This window comes from Bos taurus, chromosome 15 (assembly GCF_002263795.3).
Source record: "Bos taurus isolate L1 Dominette 01449 registration number 42190680 breed Hereford chromosome 15, ARS-UCD2.0, whole genome shotgun sequence".
In the NCBI taxonomy this organism is placed as follows: Eukaryota; Metazoa; Chordata; class Mammalia; order Artiodactyla; family Bovidae; genus Bos; species Bos taurus.
The window spans coordinates 5757661-5774314 of NC_037342.1; the positions used below are offsets into that span (position 1 = coordinate 5757661).

A 16654-nucleotide genomic window follows, 5' to 3' on the forward strand; every position below is an offset into this window, starting at 1 on the left:
CTTGAGTCATAAATGCTTTCAGTCTTCAAACATTCGCTATTGACTGAGAGGCAGATTCTGTGTTAATGGGACAATTAGGTCATGGAAGGAGAAGGCTGAGTTGATGGGGAGATAGAGAGATCTCAGAGGCAAACTTTTGCTACCTTCCGAAGTTGAAGTGTTGATCTTCATGCTACCAATGTGAAGGATGTGAGGAAATTTGCCCCTGGAATCTCTCTCCTCAGTTACAGAGCTGAAATTAGAAGCCTAAAGATCTCAAGTTGTAGAAGTAAGATCTGCGTCTGTACGACACAGAGAACAAACATCAAAACATCATGATGCTATAAACTTTCCCTTTCTAAACATGGAATCTCTACACCAGGTCTCTAGGGAGTTAGATTCAGCTTACAGAGTATTCTATTCTAGCAAAATAATTTTATTTATCTAACTTCTTGAATTTAGTTTTTTTAAAAAAGATTATTTCACCTCTAAGGAATATGAGGAAAGTATTAGAGTGAAAGTTGAGAACTCCCTAAAAATGCATTTTTAAATTGTTTTAATATTATAGATGTTTATTATTTCTCATACAATGCCTTATTTTATAAGGGGGATGGAAGTTGGAGCTTATTTATTTTGAAGAAATGTACTCTGAATTGTCTGAGTGAGGGATCTCTGATGTCAATTGATCCATGGATGGGTTAGATATTAATCAACCCATTGTTGGTCCTAGAATAAGGTCATATTTATTTTTGAGATAAATCAAAGGATGATATCAACTGTGAGTCACACAAAGAATTTCGTATTCGCAGAGCCTGACCTAAGGGCTATATAAAGAGACTCATTTAAGGAACTTGCATTGGGAAGGAACAGGGTACATTGGGCTAAGCTGTTCAGAAGAAGTGTAGAATGAAGTTTCTTCTGTTGATACTAGCTCTGCAGGTCGCTGCTTCTGGAGCTGCCCCACTGACTGACTATCCAAGCCCTGAAGAAAATGATGTGGCATTCGCTCAAGTAAGAACTGGCACTATAGAATTTATCTAGCCTGATTTTTGTCTTTAAGATTTATTTCACTGACCTGTTTTATCCTGAAAGTACTAGTTGAAAACTGTTTTAGGGAGCTATTGGATTTTAGCACTGTTTTGTTGTCTTATTTTTATTTATTTATTGCTGAAGAGGAATGTAAGAAAAAAGTGTCTGGGAGGAAAAAATTTTCCTCTACTTTTCTAGATTCTTCTGGCTGGTCTAAAAATTAAATTGATATGAGACAGATTAACAAGAGAAAATCAAACAAAAGTTTCATAACATCCATATACGTGAGAGATTCAGAAAAACTGAGTAACTCTCCAAAATGGCTAAACCCTTGCCTTAAAAAGGTATCAGTGTGCAGCCAAGTTATAAACACAGAGCCCCAACAGAAACCTTTCTATATAATGATGTATCAATATATGTATTTTTTCCAGAGATATTTGGCAAACTTTTATGGCCTTGAGATGGAAACAACTCCAATGACAAAAATGAAAGTCAATAGGAACGTCATGGAGGATAAAATTCAGGAAATGCAGCAATTCTTTGGGCTAAAAGTGACTGGGCAATTGGACACATCTACTCTGGACATGATGCACAGACCTCGATGTGGAGTGCCAGATGTTAAAAATTTCCAAGTATTTCCAGGGCGGCCAGCCTGGAAGAAACGTCTTATCACCTACAGGTAACATCATAGCCAAGTATTTTTCTACTTTCCCCTAGGTCTGTGTTCTAGAAACTTGAGCCAATTAGACACAGCTCTAAATCTGGAAGTAGATAGGAAGCATCCCTCAATTATTAACACTATCCCTGTGTTAAAATAGTGTCTCTAGAAGGGAAAACCATTCCTTCAACGGAATTGTTGGGCTTGCAAGTCCAGAACAGAGTAGGAAAGCCATACGTAAAAGAAGAATGAAGCTGAATCTAAAAAGAAGCAAGAGAAAGCTTTATAGACTATTTAGATGGATAAATGAAGAAGTCTGGGAGCAGGGGTAAAAGGCATAAGCCTCTACAAATGTAAATCCTTCATAATGGTGACCTGTAAATAAGTGAGTAGAAATCAAGTTAGATTCTGTTTAAGAAGTAAGGTTCCCAAGGATAAATATTTCTGTAGATGAAGCAGGTTTTTCTCATCTGGACTACTGATTTATGGAATGATTCATTCTTGAATGATGCTAGCAGAAATGAAGTATTGTAATAAAACAAAGTTGACACATGGTTTCCATGTATTTTCCTCTTTTGTTCTGCTGGTAAAGAATCAACAATTACACCCCTGACTTGAAGCCTGAAGATGTTGACGATGCCTTCCAGAAAGCTTTTCAAGTATGGAGTGATGTGACTCCCCTGAAATTCAGAAAGGTTCATGACAACGAGGCTGATATCATGATACGATTTGCATTTCGAGGTAGAGAACTTGGACTTATGTCATCTGTCTCCTTTGGCATGCCCAGGTGGCATAGTAGTACAGAATATTCTTGCCAGTGCAGGAGATGCAAGAAATGCGAGTACAATCCCTGGGTCAGGAAGATCCCTTGGAGTAGGAAATGGCAACCCTCTCCAGTATTCTTGCCTGGAAAATTCCATAGACAGAGGAACCTGGCAGGCTACAGTCCATGGGGCCACAAAGAGTTAGACATGACTGAGCATACACTCACACACACACACATAACATGTGTAGATAGACTAATTTGCTTTTTCTTTTTTAAAAAATAAGAACATGGAGACGCCTATTCTTTCGATGGCCCGTGGGGAATCCTGGCCCATGCTTTTGCACCTGGAGCTGGTCTTGGAGGAGATGCACATTTTGATGAGGCTGAAACCTGGACTAAAGGACACAAAGGTAGGCTCCCCAAGCCCTCAAAGAATTAGAAAATCCTAACAAATTCTAAGTTATATCCTGTTTTTGAAAGGCCACATTCTGAGAAAGGATTATAAGGACAGGAAAACTTTTTCTGATTACAATTTTGACACTGAATAAAATTGTAGCACTGTTTCCACTTCACCCTCTATAAATGGAGTATATTGGACTAGATTATTTTAAAGTTCATTTCCAAGAATCTATGAAGATAAACTAGTTTTTTAGTATACACTCAGGAACCTTAAGAACCATAGTATGGAAAGAAAAAAGCCATTATTTAGGGGATCAGTTTTTGGCAGTACAATCCATAAACTCAAACAAATACAGATACTAACGCTGTATATGCCAACAATCCTAGAACAGTGTGATCATTTGCATGATTCATTATATACCAACAATTTCCTAAATTCAGAGTGGCATAAAAAGATGAAGTTTTAGAGGATTTAGAGATCTCTATAAAGAAATACAAGGTTATGTGGTCAGGTAGTCTCTTGTGGTTTGGGGATAAAAATTTCAAAATGCCCCATTGATCATTTAATACCTTGTGTGTACTTACAGAGGGGATAAAACTCATCATCCATCCCAGACAGTTGGGGGATGAGGGTAACGAACATCCCCTGTTATTTGGAGAAGTCACTATCCACTGGAAAATCCAAGGTGTCACATGGGAAGCTTTCTTAATATTCCTATTGGAGATTCTAGACTCTATGACTGACTATATATGGAAAGGAAGTAAAGAGAAATTCATCACGAGTATGCTCTACTCAGCACCATCATCTCCACCCCCAGCTGACCTTGCTTGCATTGATGGCAATATTTTTATAGACCAGAAAGGCTATTTGTTTTAGTTTGACACATGGCCTAAGGCTTATGAAACCTTTGATTAAGAAGATAACTTTTTTTTGTTGTCAAAAGACAAATGATTAGGTCCTGGCTGAGCCTCAAATCCTCAGTAGATATGTTAAATTTGTGCAAATTTTATCCAAAGGCATTTTGGGTTTGTAATCTTTTCATCTGACAGGAGAAAGGTGCTGATTAGCCTGGAGAATTTTTAAAATTCTAAAGAAACTTAGGAAAGTCATTTAATACAGACCTTTACAGATAGAGAAAAGAAAAGGTTAGAGGCTACCTTGTGAAAAAGCTGGGACCAGACCATTTATTTCCTAGGTCCTATCTTAGCACAATGGATACTTTCTATTTGTCCATGTTGCCTTATTTTAATTTGCTTAATTCTAAGCTTTCAAAAGACTGAATTATTTATGAAAATCCTAATTTAAAATCCTTATTCTTGACTAACTGTGATACAGTAAATTCTTTTTCTTTTTGACACAGTAAATTAAATGAACAATTCCCATAGTCTTTACTGAGTTTCTATTAGGGTGTTAGGTGATAGAGGTGCTTAGATTCAGAAATGAAAAGGGCACAGTCTTGCCACTGAGAAATACACAATCTAAAAGGAAACAGTACACAAACAAAATCCATTATTTTGAGGTGAGAACCAGTAGCGATCTTTTGTACCAAGTAGTACAGGAATTGAGAATAAGATAAATTCAGGTTTAGGCTAAATTGTAAAAGGTTTTGTTTACTCTTCTCAGTCTTACGCAGAGTGGAGAGAATGAGTCTTTGCGTCTTCTTTCTCGTTGTTTGGTAGAAGTGAAAGCATCTCTGAATCTGTTACTGGACCCGTGTGTTACAGGGAGTGCTTGGAGGATCCGTATTCTTAGAGATCCCTCAGAGAGGTGTGAACTCTTTGCTCATCTTGGGTTCTAGAGAGTATTTCAAGATCAGGCTCTGTAGCTAAATGGTGTGTGACCCTGGGAAGTCAGTTCTGAGCTTCCTTTTTCCATAGAGAAAGAAAGAAAAAAATGAAGGCATTAGACTATAATGAAGATTTTTTATTTTTTATTTTATTTTATTTTATTTTTTTTTCTAACCCTGGGATTCTTCATTTCTTCCTTTTCTAGTTGCTTTAGGTGTAGAGTTAGGTTATTTATTTGACTTTTTTCTTGTTTCTTGAGGTGTGCCTGTATTGCTATGAACTTTCCCCTTAGGACTGCTTTTACCGTGTCCCACAGGTTTTGGGTTGTTGTATTTTCATTTTCATTCGTTTCTATGCAAATTTTGATTTCTTTTTTGATTTCTTCTGTGATTTGTTGGTTATTCAGCAGCGTGTTGTTCAGCCTCCATATGTTGGAATTTTTAATAGTTTTTCTCCTGTAATTGAGATCTAATCTTACTGCATTGTGGTCAGAAAAGATGCTTGGAATGATTTCTATTTTTTGAATTTACCAAGGCTAGCTTTATGGCCCAGGATGTGATTTTTTAAAAAATCAGGAATTTTCAAATCTTCTGAGAATTAGGAAATCTGAGAGAAAGGGCACACCCTTGTCTCTTACCTACAAAGATACAGCCTCTGGGACATACAGGAAAAAAAAAAAAAATAACAGTTATAACTATAATGTGGTAGTGTAAATATGTCTAAAGTGTAAATATAGTCTCTTTGATTTCATTGGGAATCATGTTTAGGAAAAGGGTTATCCAAGAAATTTTTAGAGCCAAGAAATTTGGATGTGAATCTTGGCTCAGGCACTTAATTTGTCATTTAATCTTGCTGATACTATATCCTCATCTGAAAATAGAGAACAAAATGACTTCCTTTTGGTTGTGTAAGTATTAGACATAATGTGGTGTTTTTCTCAGTGACTCACAATACCGTACCTTAATATGGATTTAAGATTTGAGCTTTGTAAAGGAAGGTTACCAAAGACTTTTCTATATCCACTGAAGCCTGATTAAGAGAAAAGCAGAACAAGGTCATGTGAGTTGAGAATTATTTAGGAGCAATGAACACAGCTGTGAGTTATTCCAGAAGTTTTGACAATGGAACATATTTCATTTGAGAGTGCAGCGGTCCTTAACCAGAGGCATACACTACCACATGTAAAGCAGACAGCTAGTGGGAACCTGCTGTACAGAAGAGGCAGCTCAGCTTGGTGCTCTGTGGTGACCGAGACGGCTGGGATGAGGGGATGGGAAGGAGCTCCCAGAGGGAGGGGACATATGTATGCATATAGCTGATTCACTTCATTGTACTGCGGAAACTAACACAATATTTTAAAGCGACTATTTTCCTGGTGGCTCAGATGGAAAAGAGTCTGCCTGCAGTGCGGGAGACCTGGGTTCGATCCCTGGGTGGGGAAGATCCCCTGGAGGAGGAAATGGCAACCCTCTCCAGTACTCTGGCCTGGAGAATCCCATGGATGGAGGAGCCTGGCGGGCTACAGTCCATGGGGTCGCAAAGAGTCGGACATGACCGAGCAACTTCACTTTCACTTTATATCCCAATAAAAAGAAAAGAAAAAGAATATGTGGAAACATTTTTTTGGTTGTCAAAACTAGAGGGGAGTGTGCTACTTGAATTCAACGGTAAAACTAGAGACTTATAAAGATCCATAATGCACAGGACAACCCTGACAGCAAAGAGGAGTCTGTCCTATGTCGACAGTGCCAAGGCTGAAAAAGCTTGCTCATGAAGGAGGAAAGTGAGATATTTCTAAAAGTTTCCCTTTTCACGGTGTCAGATGTTGTGTCATTGTTCTGTAGGTGCCAATAGATTTCACTGGTTCTCTCTTAGGCCCAAACTTGTTCCTAGTTGCTGTTCATGAGATTGGCCATTCCTTGGGTCTTGACCATTCCAGCGATACACGTGCCATAATGTTTCCCAGCTACAGAGATGTTGACTACAGGAGATTTCGCCTCTCTACTGATGACATACGTGGCATTCAGTCTCTCTATGGTGAGTTGAATTTCTTCACCATTTTGCCAAATAAAGATACTCATGAATAATCTCATACTATCAGCATTTGGATAAACATTAAGATTTATCTTCTCTTTGAACCCCATGAAAATTCTGTAAGGTATAGGTAACACAGATATTATCTTCATTTATGGATGAGTACAAGGGGACCTAGCATGTTAATGCCTGAGCCAGAGGCAAAACCTGAGTCTTCTGGTCTGAAATCTGTTCTTCCCATCCAGCATACCATTGTCTTTTGAAGAAGGTATATGGACAAATAATCTAACCAGAACAGGAGAACAGAGTGATCAGATTTTTATTCTCTACAATGTTGCAACCACATGGAAGGGGAAAAATATTTGTTGTATTCCTATGAATGTTATAGAAAACATAAATTGCTTTTTAAGTATTTTTCATCAAGAACATTGAATGTTTTAAAGAGTGTTTCTTCATCTTAAAAACTAAAAGGCATTTTTTTTTCTTCTAATGCTTCTTGAAATGTACTTTCAGGACGTCCAGATAAACACCAAGTTCCATCAAATCCTGACAATACAAACCCAGCTGCTTGTGACCCCAATATGAGTTTTGATGCTGTTACTACTGTGGGAGATAAAATTTTTTTCTTTAAAGACTGGTAAGGTCATTTTCACATCTAACAAGTATTAAAGGCTGATCCCTAAGATTTTTTTGTGTGTGAGAGAGAATGGTGAAACGTGATTTACAAACGAAGTAGATAAAATCTGTGAGTTGGAACTTGGACTTGATTCTGAAGGCAATGGAGAGATCTTGAGGATCTTGAAGCAGGAGAGCAGTGTGATTATATTTGTTTTAACTAGAAAACTGAGCTGTAAAAATGGATCTGTGGCAAAAATCTGGGTTGGGGACAGATAAAACAGGTAGCAAGGATGTCAGACTATTTTAATCATACTGATAGATTTTAATTAAGATGGTCAAATCTGGACTTAAAGCTGTGACAGAGTACCAGACTCGATTCTTGATTATAAAAAAGAGAATTCCAGGATGATGTATGGTTTTTGTCTTAGAACATATATTGAACCAGATATTGGATGGGTGGGGCAGTGAAGAAAATTAGTATTTGATAGACAGAACAAATATTCCCCATTATTGAGTTTATGGAACTGAGATACTTGAGGTTGAGTTGACTTCCTTTAGGTTACAGAACTGGCGCCTGGGCTGTGAGCTCAGACTAGAACCTGGATACCTTGGTTCCAAGCTCCACGTATTTCCATATGCCAGTCTGCCTGTTAAGATCATTGCTAGTATTGGAGGTGATTAAAATCCTCTGCGTGTGGTTCTCCTACACAAATGCCCATAGAATAGAATGTGAAGCTGCTGGAAAGAAACATGAAGTTCTTTCACAGGTCCTTCCCTCTTCATGGTTCTTTGGTCTACAGAGATCTTTTAATGTGTTAAATGTTTCTTGTCAGGTTCTTCTGGTGGAAGCTTGCTGAGAGTCCAAAAACCAGCGTTAGTTTAATTTCTTCTTTAGGTCCAAACCTACCGTCTTACATTCAAGCTGCTTATGAAATTGCAGACAGAAGTCATGTTTTTCTTTTTAAAGGTAATTCCAATGTTTAGTTTTGCTATTGAGTCTACTTCTAAGGAAGAGAACAAATTAAGGAAATAGTAGTACATTTAAAGAACTTTTAAAAAGGCACTCCAGATTTTTATTAATGGAGGCTCTGAAATATAGCCCCAAATAGGGTAAATATACTTAGGTAATATGTAAAGCTTATTGCAAAATTTTATGAAATATAAGATAATACTTTGGAAAAAAAATACAGAGCTATAGAAGGTAAACCATGTTTAAGAACAGGAGTAATATATTTTGAATCTATGAAATAAGAATGATGTTTCTTGTGCTGAGTCAGTATTTCTATTACTCTTTCCGTATGATTACAATCTACCCGTTCTCTTTGTCTTTACAGATGACAAGTACTGGTTAATGAACAATTTGAAACCGCAGTTAAACTATCCCAAGAGCATACATTCTTTGGGCTTCCCCTCCTCAGTGAAAAAAATTGATGCAGCTGTTTTTAACCCACTTTTCTATAAGACCTACTTCTTTGTAGGTAACAAGTTTTGGAGGTGAGCTTTAACGGTTGATGATTTGACCCCTAAGATTTGTGAAACACTCAGGGAATGGGATTTTTCAGAAGACAGCCTTTAATCTAAATTTTAAACAGCCCTTGATTTTCCTACAAGAGGGATCAAGATAATATAGTACTGGAACAGTTGTTTTCAACCTAATTCTTTTCTCTGCACTGTTGGTTTATGATAGGAGATGACAATACATGTTTTAAAAGGAGCACTTTAAATAAAATGTCATGTTACTAATCACAGTGGAAATGAATTGAAAAAGAGAGGTGTCAATGTATGAGACCTAGTATTTGCAGTCAGTTTGCAGGGCGTATGCATTTTCAGATTCCTTTCTGGAAATGTTGGACCCCAAGGAGACAGAATGAGGGAACCGTGCTGTGAGTGACAGCAGGTTGTTCCAGGTCTTCACTAGCTGGAAGTCAGAGAGTCAGGCTCTAGCATGGGCAGAAGCATTCTGGCAGAGCGGGGAGAGTGCTTGACTGGAAGTCAAGAAGCCTAGGGTTTGAGTCCTAATCTGTGAATGGTTTAGGTCCTTGGTTTTCTACGGGTACAGTTTAAACTCTTTCAGAAGAGAATAAGGCAGGTCTTGTGATTCATAACCATGAAATATCAAGCTTAATGTCATGAAATCCATATTTTGATGTAGTTTCTGCTGGTTATTTCTTTGCTCAGGTATGACGAGAGGAGACAATTCCTGGACCCTGGTTATCCCAAGTTGATTACTACATACTTCCCAGGAATTGGCCCAAAATTGATGCAGTCTTCTATTACAACAGTAAGTGGATTGGGAAACCATGAAAAGAATGGAAAACCCTTATTAAAATACTGGATTATAGAGTCTTCAAGATCAGAGAAAAGGGCTCCAAATTGGAAGAGAAAGTTCTGCAGTTCTCCAAAGGCCACAGAGAGAAAATCTGCAATTTTTTTGGCTCAGAATAGGTGGGCCAGAAGAAAGAGTGAGGTGGCATCAATGATGGATTTATACTAGGGTGGTCTATCAGACAGGGAGCAGATAATTCTTGCCACTTTCATATGTCTGAGTCTCTGGGATTTCCATCACGTCAAGCTGCACAGTATACGTAAGCAAGCGGATAGCAGTCAAGGCAAGCAGGAATCTTTTACACATTTTTATGTCCTGAGTTCTTTAACTTCCTTTCAGTCCCTTCCACCCTTCATGGGTTCTCATGGACTGAGTCTCAGGGTGGGATGAAAGAAGTTTGAATTTATTTGAATTTGTGTTTATGAATGTCTTCCAGCAAGGTCAGGCTAAGCAAGATATCTTTGGGTCAAGATATTTTGGGTTGTATTCCTATCCCCTTGTTTTATTTACTTTCCCCATCAACACTTCTATGCACCCTACCTGAGTTCACTCTCCTCTCTTCCATTCTGAATTCTCCACCTGGAGTGTGAATTTTCAAAAACATTTACATTTTTAAGAGTCAGTCTTAAAGACCAAACAAACTTCTCATTAAAGATAATAAAGATATTTATGGTGAAAAGACTAGTAATAGGTAGATATCTGAGGGCAGGATATCTAATCAAGAAATCCAACTTCATAAACTTGAATTTGATCTTGTTTAATCTAGGTTATCTTTTTTTTTTTTTAAGAATGCAATCAGAGAGTTAAAATATTTCTTTTTTTTTTTCATTTTTAGGACACTACTATTTCTTCCAAGGCTCTATATTACTTAAATATAATGTCCTAGCCCAACGTGTCGTTGAAAGTCTAAAAAGCAGTACTGTGTTAGGTTGTAAGTAATGATATAATTACTGGTGTTTGTCAGTTCACTTCAGTTTAAACAATATTTATTATATACTTGCTATGTGCCCAGTACCATGTATGGAGATATGTTATCATAAGTAAAATCTATGAACCACAGATAAATGACTATATAGACAAGTGATTATATAATATATATATAAGATTATTTGATTTTGAAAATGCTCATTGTCAGTTTTTATTGAACTCTGAACAGATACCTTCAAAGGCCAAAAGAATATCTTGGTTCCTAATATCCTTCAACTGACCAATTTTAATTATTTCTTTGGCTTAATTAAGTCAAGAAATGATTAGTCTCTGTAACCACTGTATGTTTCAGCAAGGGTATTTTAATTATTTGGGGGTAAAGGCAGAAGGAGAAGAGGGCAACAGAGGATGAGATAGTTGGATGGCATCAGCGACTCAATAGACATGTATTGGGCAAACTCTGGGAGATGGTGAACGACAGGGAGGCCTGGTGTGCTGCAGTCCATGGTGTCGCAAAGAGTTGGATACAACTTGGTGACTGAACAACAACAACAAAAGTAGACTATACTTAGAACTTTTTAAATGACAATTAACGAAAGTAATATATAAATAAATCATATAATTATGGTGATAATATAATTTTATTCTATTGTTCGTGTTGACTTTTCTGTTATCTTTTATAATATATGTATTGCTCAAATAAAAACTTGAAAGAAAGTATTTGGTTTTTAAGAATTTTTTTCTTTAAAAACAGAATATGTGTTTTGAAAATAATTTTGGACCTACTATTAAATAATAGTTGGACTTCCCTAGTGGCTCAGACAGTAAAGCATCTGCCTACAATGTGGGAGACCTGGGTTTGATCCCTGGATTGGGAAGATCCCCTAGAGAAGGAAATGGCAACCCACTCCAGTACTCTTCCCTGGAGAATCCCATGGATGGAGGTGGGCTACAGTCCACAGGGTGGCAAAGAGTTGGACACGACTGAGCTATTTCACTTTCACTTTCTTTCTTTTCACTTTCACTATTGAATAAAATGTCTGTTACTGCATAAAGGGGTGAAAGAGAGATAAGGCAACCAGAAACAGGAAAACGTCATATTTGTTTTGGTCACTTGCCTAAAGCCACCTGAGTCTTTGGTCTCAAATCTAGACAGCATTCTCCAGACCACAAACAACCCCAAGGACCGTCTGCAGTGCATGACCGCGAGCGTGGAGAGAAAAAAGAGTGAAATGCGAACTTCCCACTTCAGTAAACTTTTCATCGCAGTTGTCAGGTTTCTCTTAACACACATTCTCTCTCTGGATTGCACATATACTAAAATATGTGCACTTAACATATGCACATAATCACTAACAGCTTATGGGTTTGTGGAACGCTCGTAGTTTTCTATGTATTTTCACATCATTGCTGATTGATATATTCAAGATCTAAGAAATGGTCAAGCCTATTTCAACTCAGGAGGAGGGCTTACAAATAGCTGAGAAAAGAAGAGAAGCTAAAGGCAAAGGAGAAAAGGAGAGATATACCTATTTGAAAGCAGAGTTCCAAAGAGTAGCAAGGAGAGATAAGAAAACCTTCTTCAGTGATCAATGCAAATAGAGGAAAACAGTAGAATGGGAAAGACTAGATATCTCTTCAAGAAAATTAGAGATACTAAGGGAACATTTCATGCAAAGATGGGCACAACAAAGGACAGAAATGGTATGGATCTAACAGAAGCAGAAGATATTCAGAAGAGGTGGCAAGAATACACAGAAGAACTATACAAAAAAGATCATCTTGATCCAGATAACCACATGAGATCACTCACCTAGAGCCAGATACCTTGGAGTGTGAAGTCAGGTGGGCCTTAGGAAGCATCACTATGAACAAAGCTAAAGGAGGTGATGGAATTCCAGCTGAGCTATTTCAAATCCTTAAAAATGATGCTGTTAAAGTGCTGCACTCAATATGCCAGCACATTTGGAAAACTCAGCAGTGGCCATAGGACTGGAAAGGATCTTTTTCCTTCCAATCCCAAAGAAGGGAAAGGCCAAAGAATGTTCAAACCACTGCAAAACAGTACTTATTTCATACTCTAGCCAAATAATGCCCCAAATTCTCCAAGCTAGGCTTCAACAGAATGTGAATCGTGAACTTCCAAATATTCAAGCTGGATTTTGAAAAGGCAGAGGAACCAGAGATCAAATTGCCAACATCCTTTGGATCATTGAAAAACAAGAGAGTTCCAGACAAACATCTACTTCTGCTTTATTGACTACGCCAAAGCCTTTGACTGTGTGAATCACAACAAACTGTGAAAAATTCTTAAGGAGATGGGAATACTAGACCACCTTACCTGCCTCCTGAGAAATCTGTATGTAGGTCAAGAAGCAATAGTTAGAACTGGACATGGAACAACAGACTGGTTCCAAATTGAGAAAGAAAGGAGTACGTCAAGGCTGTATATTGTCACCCTGTTTATTTAATTCCATGAAGAGTACATCATGCAAAATTCCGGGCTGGATGAAGCACAAGTTGGAATCAAGATTGCCGGGAGAAATATCAATAACCTCAGATATGCAGATGACACCACCCTTATGGAAGAAAGAGAAGAACTAAAGAGCCTCTTGATGAAAGTAAAAAAGGAGAGTGGAAAAGTTGGCTTAAAACTTAACATTCAGAAAACTAAGATCATGGCATCTGGTCCTATCATTTCATGGCAAATAGATGGGGAAACAGTGGAAACAGTGAAAGATTTTTATTTTGGGGCACTCCAAAATCACTGCAGATGGTGACTGCAGCCATGAAATTAAAAGACGCTTGCTCCTTGGAAGGAAAATTATGACCAACCTAGCCAGCGTGTTAAAAGGCAAAGACATTACTTTGCCAACAAAGGTCTATCTAGTTAAAGCTATGGGTTTTCCAGTAGTCATGTATGAATGTGAGAGTTGGACTATAAAGAAAGCTGATGCTTTTGAACTGTGGCGTTGGAGAAGACTCTTGAGAGTCCCTTGGACTGCAAGGAGATCCAACCAGTCAATTCTAAAGGAAATCAGTCCTGAATATTCATTGGAAGGACTGATGCTGAAGCTGAAACTCCAATACTTTGGCCACCTGATGGGAAGAACTGACTCACTGGAAAGTACCCTGATGCTGGGAAAAATTGAAGGCAGGAAGAGAAGGGGACGACAGAGGATGAGATGGTTGGATGGCATCACTGACTTGATGAACATGAGTTTGAGTGAACTCTAGGAGTTGGTGAAGAACAGGGAAGCCTGGTGTGCTACAGTCCATGGCGTTGGAAAGAGTTGGTCACAACTGAGCAACTGAACTGAATTGAATCTTTATACCCACATTACAAGCTATGTATCAGTATCCTGATCTCACAAGTTTAAAAATGAAGTTCAGGAAAGTTAAAACATTTGTTCAAATTCACATACACATTAGGTAGCAGAAATGATGCAACTGTTGTTTATTCAAACCTATAAAACAAATAGAGACAAGAGTTTGTAGTGCCTTCAAATTAAATTCAATCTCTGCATTTCATTTGTTTTTAACATCATCTTAGCCTGGACTTAACCCTTTCCAAAATTTTTCTTTCTCAAATGTTCATATTCTTGAAAACTGAAACCTGGATATGTCTCTTGTCCCAACATATGTCTGGTGGTCTTCAATTTGGAGGTGCCTTTCATGAATTTCTGACTTCCCTCTCCTCTTTCTAAGTCCAGTCTTTCCTGTCAATTATCTTCCACTTGTGCTGCCCACTTAAGACAAATGTCTGTGAGCAGTGAACATATTTTACTGAGATTCCAAAATCCTAAGTCTTCTTATTCACCAAGGCTGGTCAATATTCCAATTCCATTGAAATTACCATTGAAAATTACCATTGAAAATCTTGCTGGCCATGAATTCGTAAGTGCTCATCAAAAAAACCATCTCTAAAGTTCTGACCATAAACATACAATTCAGTACCTTTGTGGCTCAAAACACATTTCACAATCTTTCCTTTCTTTGAAAACAATATTTTATGCGTTTATAAAATGGGAACATTTTGTTCTAGGTCATGAATTTAGAGAAAAAGTGGAAAAACTTCTCAAACCTCAAACTTCATTTATGCTCACATCTCCCTCAAGATATTTTCTTGTCAACTTGACTGCTCCAAAAAAAGTACAGAACCTGGGAGTAAGATTCTTGTTGCTGTTAATAATTTATTAACTATTTTATCTTGCCCCTAATTATTGAGCCAAATAGTATCAGATCATGCTCCTTCTTAGCTGAAAGATTATCAGTCAACAGAATCAAAGTGGCAAAGCAGAAAGAGCTTAAGTTTGGGTGAAACAATTCTCAGAACTGTAATATACACTTACTGGCTCTGTGACACCAAACAAATTGTTTACTTTCTCTCTGCCCTTTTTCCTTCATTCTTAAAATAGAAATAAAAATGTCTATTCTACCCCTCCCTACCAGTGAGCTGACACCAGCCCAGAGGGCCCGCAGACCCAGCCTGTGCAGCTAGCCCCAAAGGAACATGACCCCACCTTCCCGCAGGCCCACAGTCACTGCACGAGGCAAGACCCCGCAGCCGTCTGTGCCAGCCCTGCCTTCCAGTGTGCCCACAGTAGCCGGCCCAACCACAAGAGAAAGGGGCACTCCTACAGCACATAGCTTTGGTAACCAGAGGGGAGCATGTTGCTGAGCCCCATGATGCCACTTTTCCAAGATCTAGAAATGCAACTGACATAGCTGATACAAATACAACACAAAAAATTAGGCAAAATGAGAGGGCAGAGGAAAATCTTCCAATCAAAGGAACAAGACCATATCTTTTTTAAAAGTGAAGACTGTATTACACACTCCAAGAAAAGTAATGGGCTTTAATTACCTAAAAGCATATAAAATAATGAAAGTTCAGAATCTTTATTTCTTTCTTCTAATGGTATAATTTTAATGGGGAGTAAGCTGGCACCCTACCCCAGCTCTGTAGGTTTATGTGAGTTAGCCATGCTTTGGTACATAGCCAACTCTACTTTAGCTATTACCGCAATACAGTTTCATTCTGTCCTCCTTACATAATGTGACCTGTCCAAAAATGTGTCAGCATTTACAAATCATGACTCATAAGAAGATGAGTTGTCTTAACCATGGCAAAGCATTGCCCAGGACCATTACATGGCTTTGTCAGGGCAATGAGTATTACTGGTTACAGATATCTGACTTAAGCCCCGGAATATAATACTTACGAATTCCAGAATTTAAGTAAATAATATATGGAGAACTAAAGAAGAAGTAATTCAGCTGAGTGCAAATACTCCAAACTTTCTTCTTTTATGGCACAGAGTAGAGACAACTTTTTCAGTGAGAGACTGAACAGAAGAACAGACAATGATTAAACTATACATGAAAACAGAACTTTGACCCATTATCTGTAGCAGTCTGCCCAGGAAACCAATCCCTTTATATGCAATAAACAACCCAGGAAAGCAGCGTGTAAGTGCAGGAAGCTAGATTGATATCTCCAGTGACAATCTAGGAGGCTAAAAGGTAGCTTTTGTGACAATCCCAAATGTCCAACATTTGCTGAGAAACTGACAGCCTCTCTTGTTTTTGTCTTGTTTCCAACTTGGATCAGTCAGAAAAATTCAAATATGTACCTCCTAACCAATAGCACAGGATGCCCACTTCTAGTTAGCCCAGCTACAGTGTCCCCATGTCAACACTTTCCAATCAGGATACACGTGGAAACTTCCCTTTCCCCGACCATAACGTTTTCCATGTGTCTGTCTGCTTTGAGTTTGTCTGCCAAAACATGAATTTCAGTGGCTGAATTTCCTCTATAGCAAGCGCTGAATAAATAACATTGCTTGATCTCATTTAATCTTTGCTTTTTTCCATACTAGGCACAGACCTGTCAAGTCACAAAGAAAGGAACTGTGAATCAATCTTAACTGTGAAAAGTGAAAGTGATAGTCATTCAATTCTGTCCGACTCTTTGCAACCCCATGGACTGTAGCCTGCCAGACTCCTCCATCCATGGAATTCTCCAAGCAAGAGTACTGGAGTGAGTTGCCATTTTCCTCTCCAGGGGAATCTTCTCAATCCAGGGATCAAACCCGAGTCTCCCGCATTGCAAGCAGATTCTTTACCA

At 38.2% G+C, this 16654-nt stretch overlaps 1 protein-coding gene across 1 annotated transcript; it reads left to right on the forward strand.

The window, feature by feature from the left end:
* The first annotated feature begins 843 nt into the window (after positions 1–843).
* MMP12 (matrix metallopeptidase 12) lies at positions 844–11244 on the forward strand. The gene is given in 11 exon segments (NM_001206640.2): positions 844–990; positions 1440–1687; positions 2259–2407; positions 2717–2842; positions 6495–6656; positions 7167–7290; positions 8105–8238; positions 8606–8765; positions 9450–9526; positions 9529–9552; positions 10433–11244. Coding segments are annotated over 11 exon segments (1413 nt in total). The 5' UTR covers positions 844–885; the 3' UTR covers positions 10537–11244.
* Positions 11245–16654: the final 5410 nt, after the last annotated feature.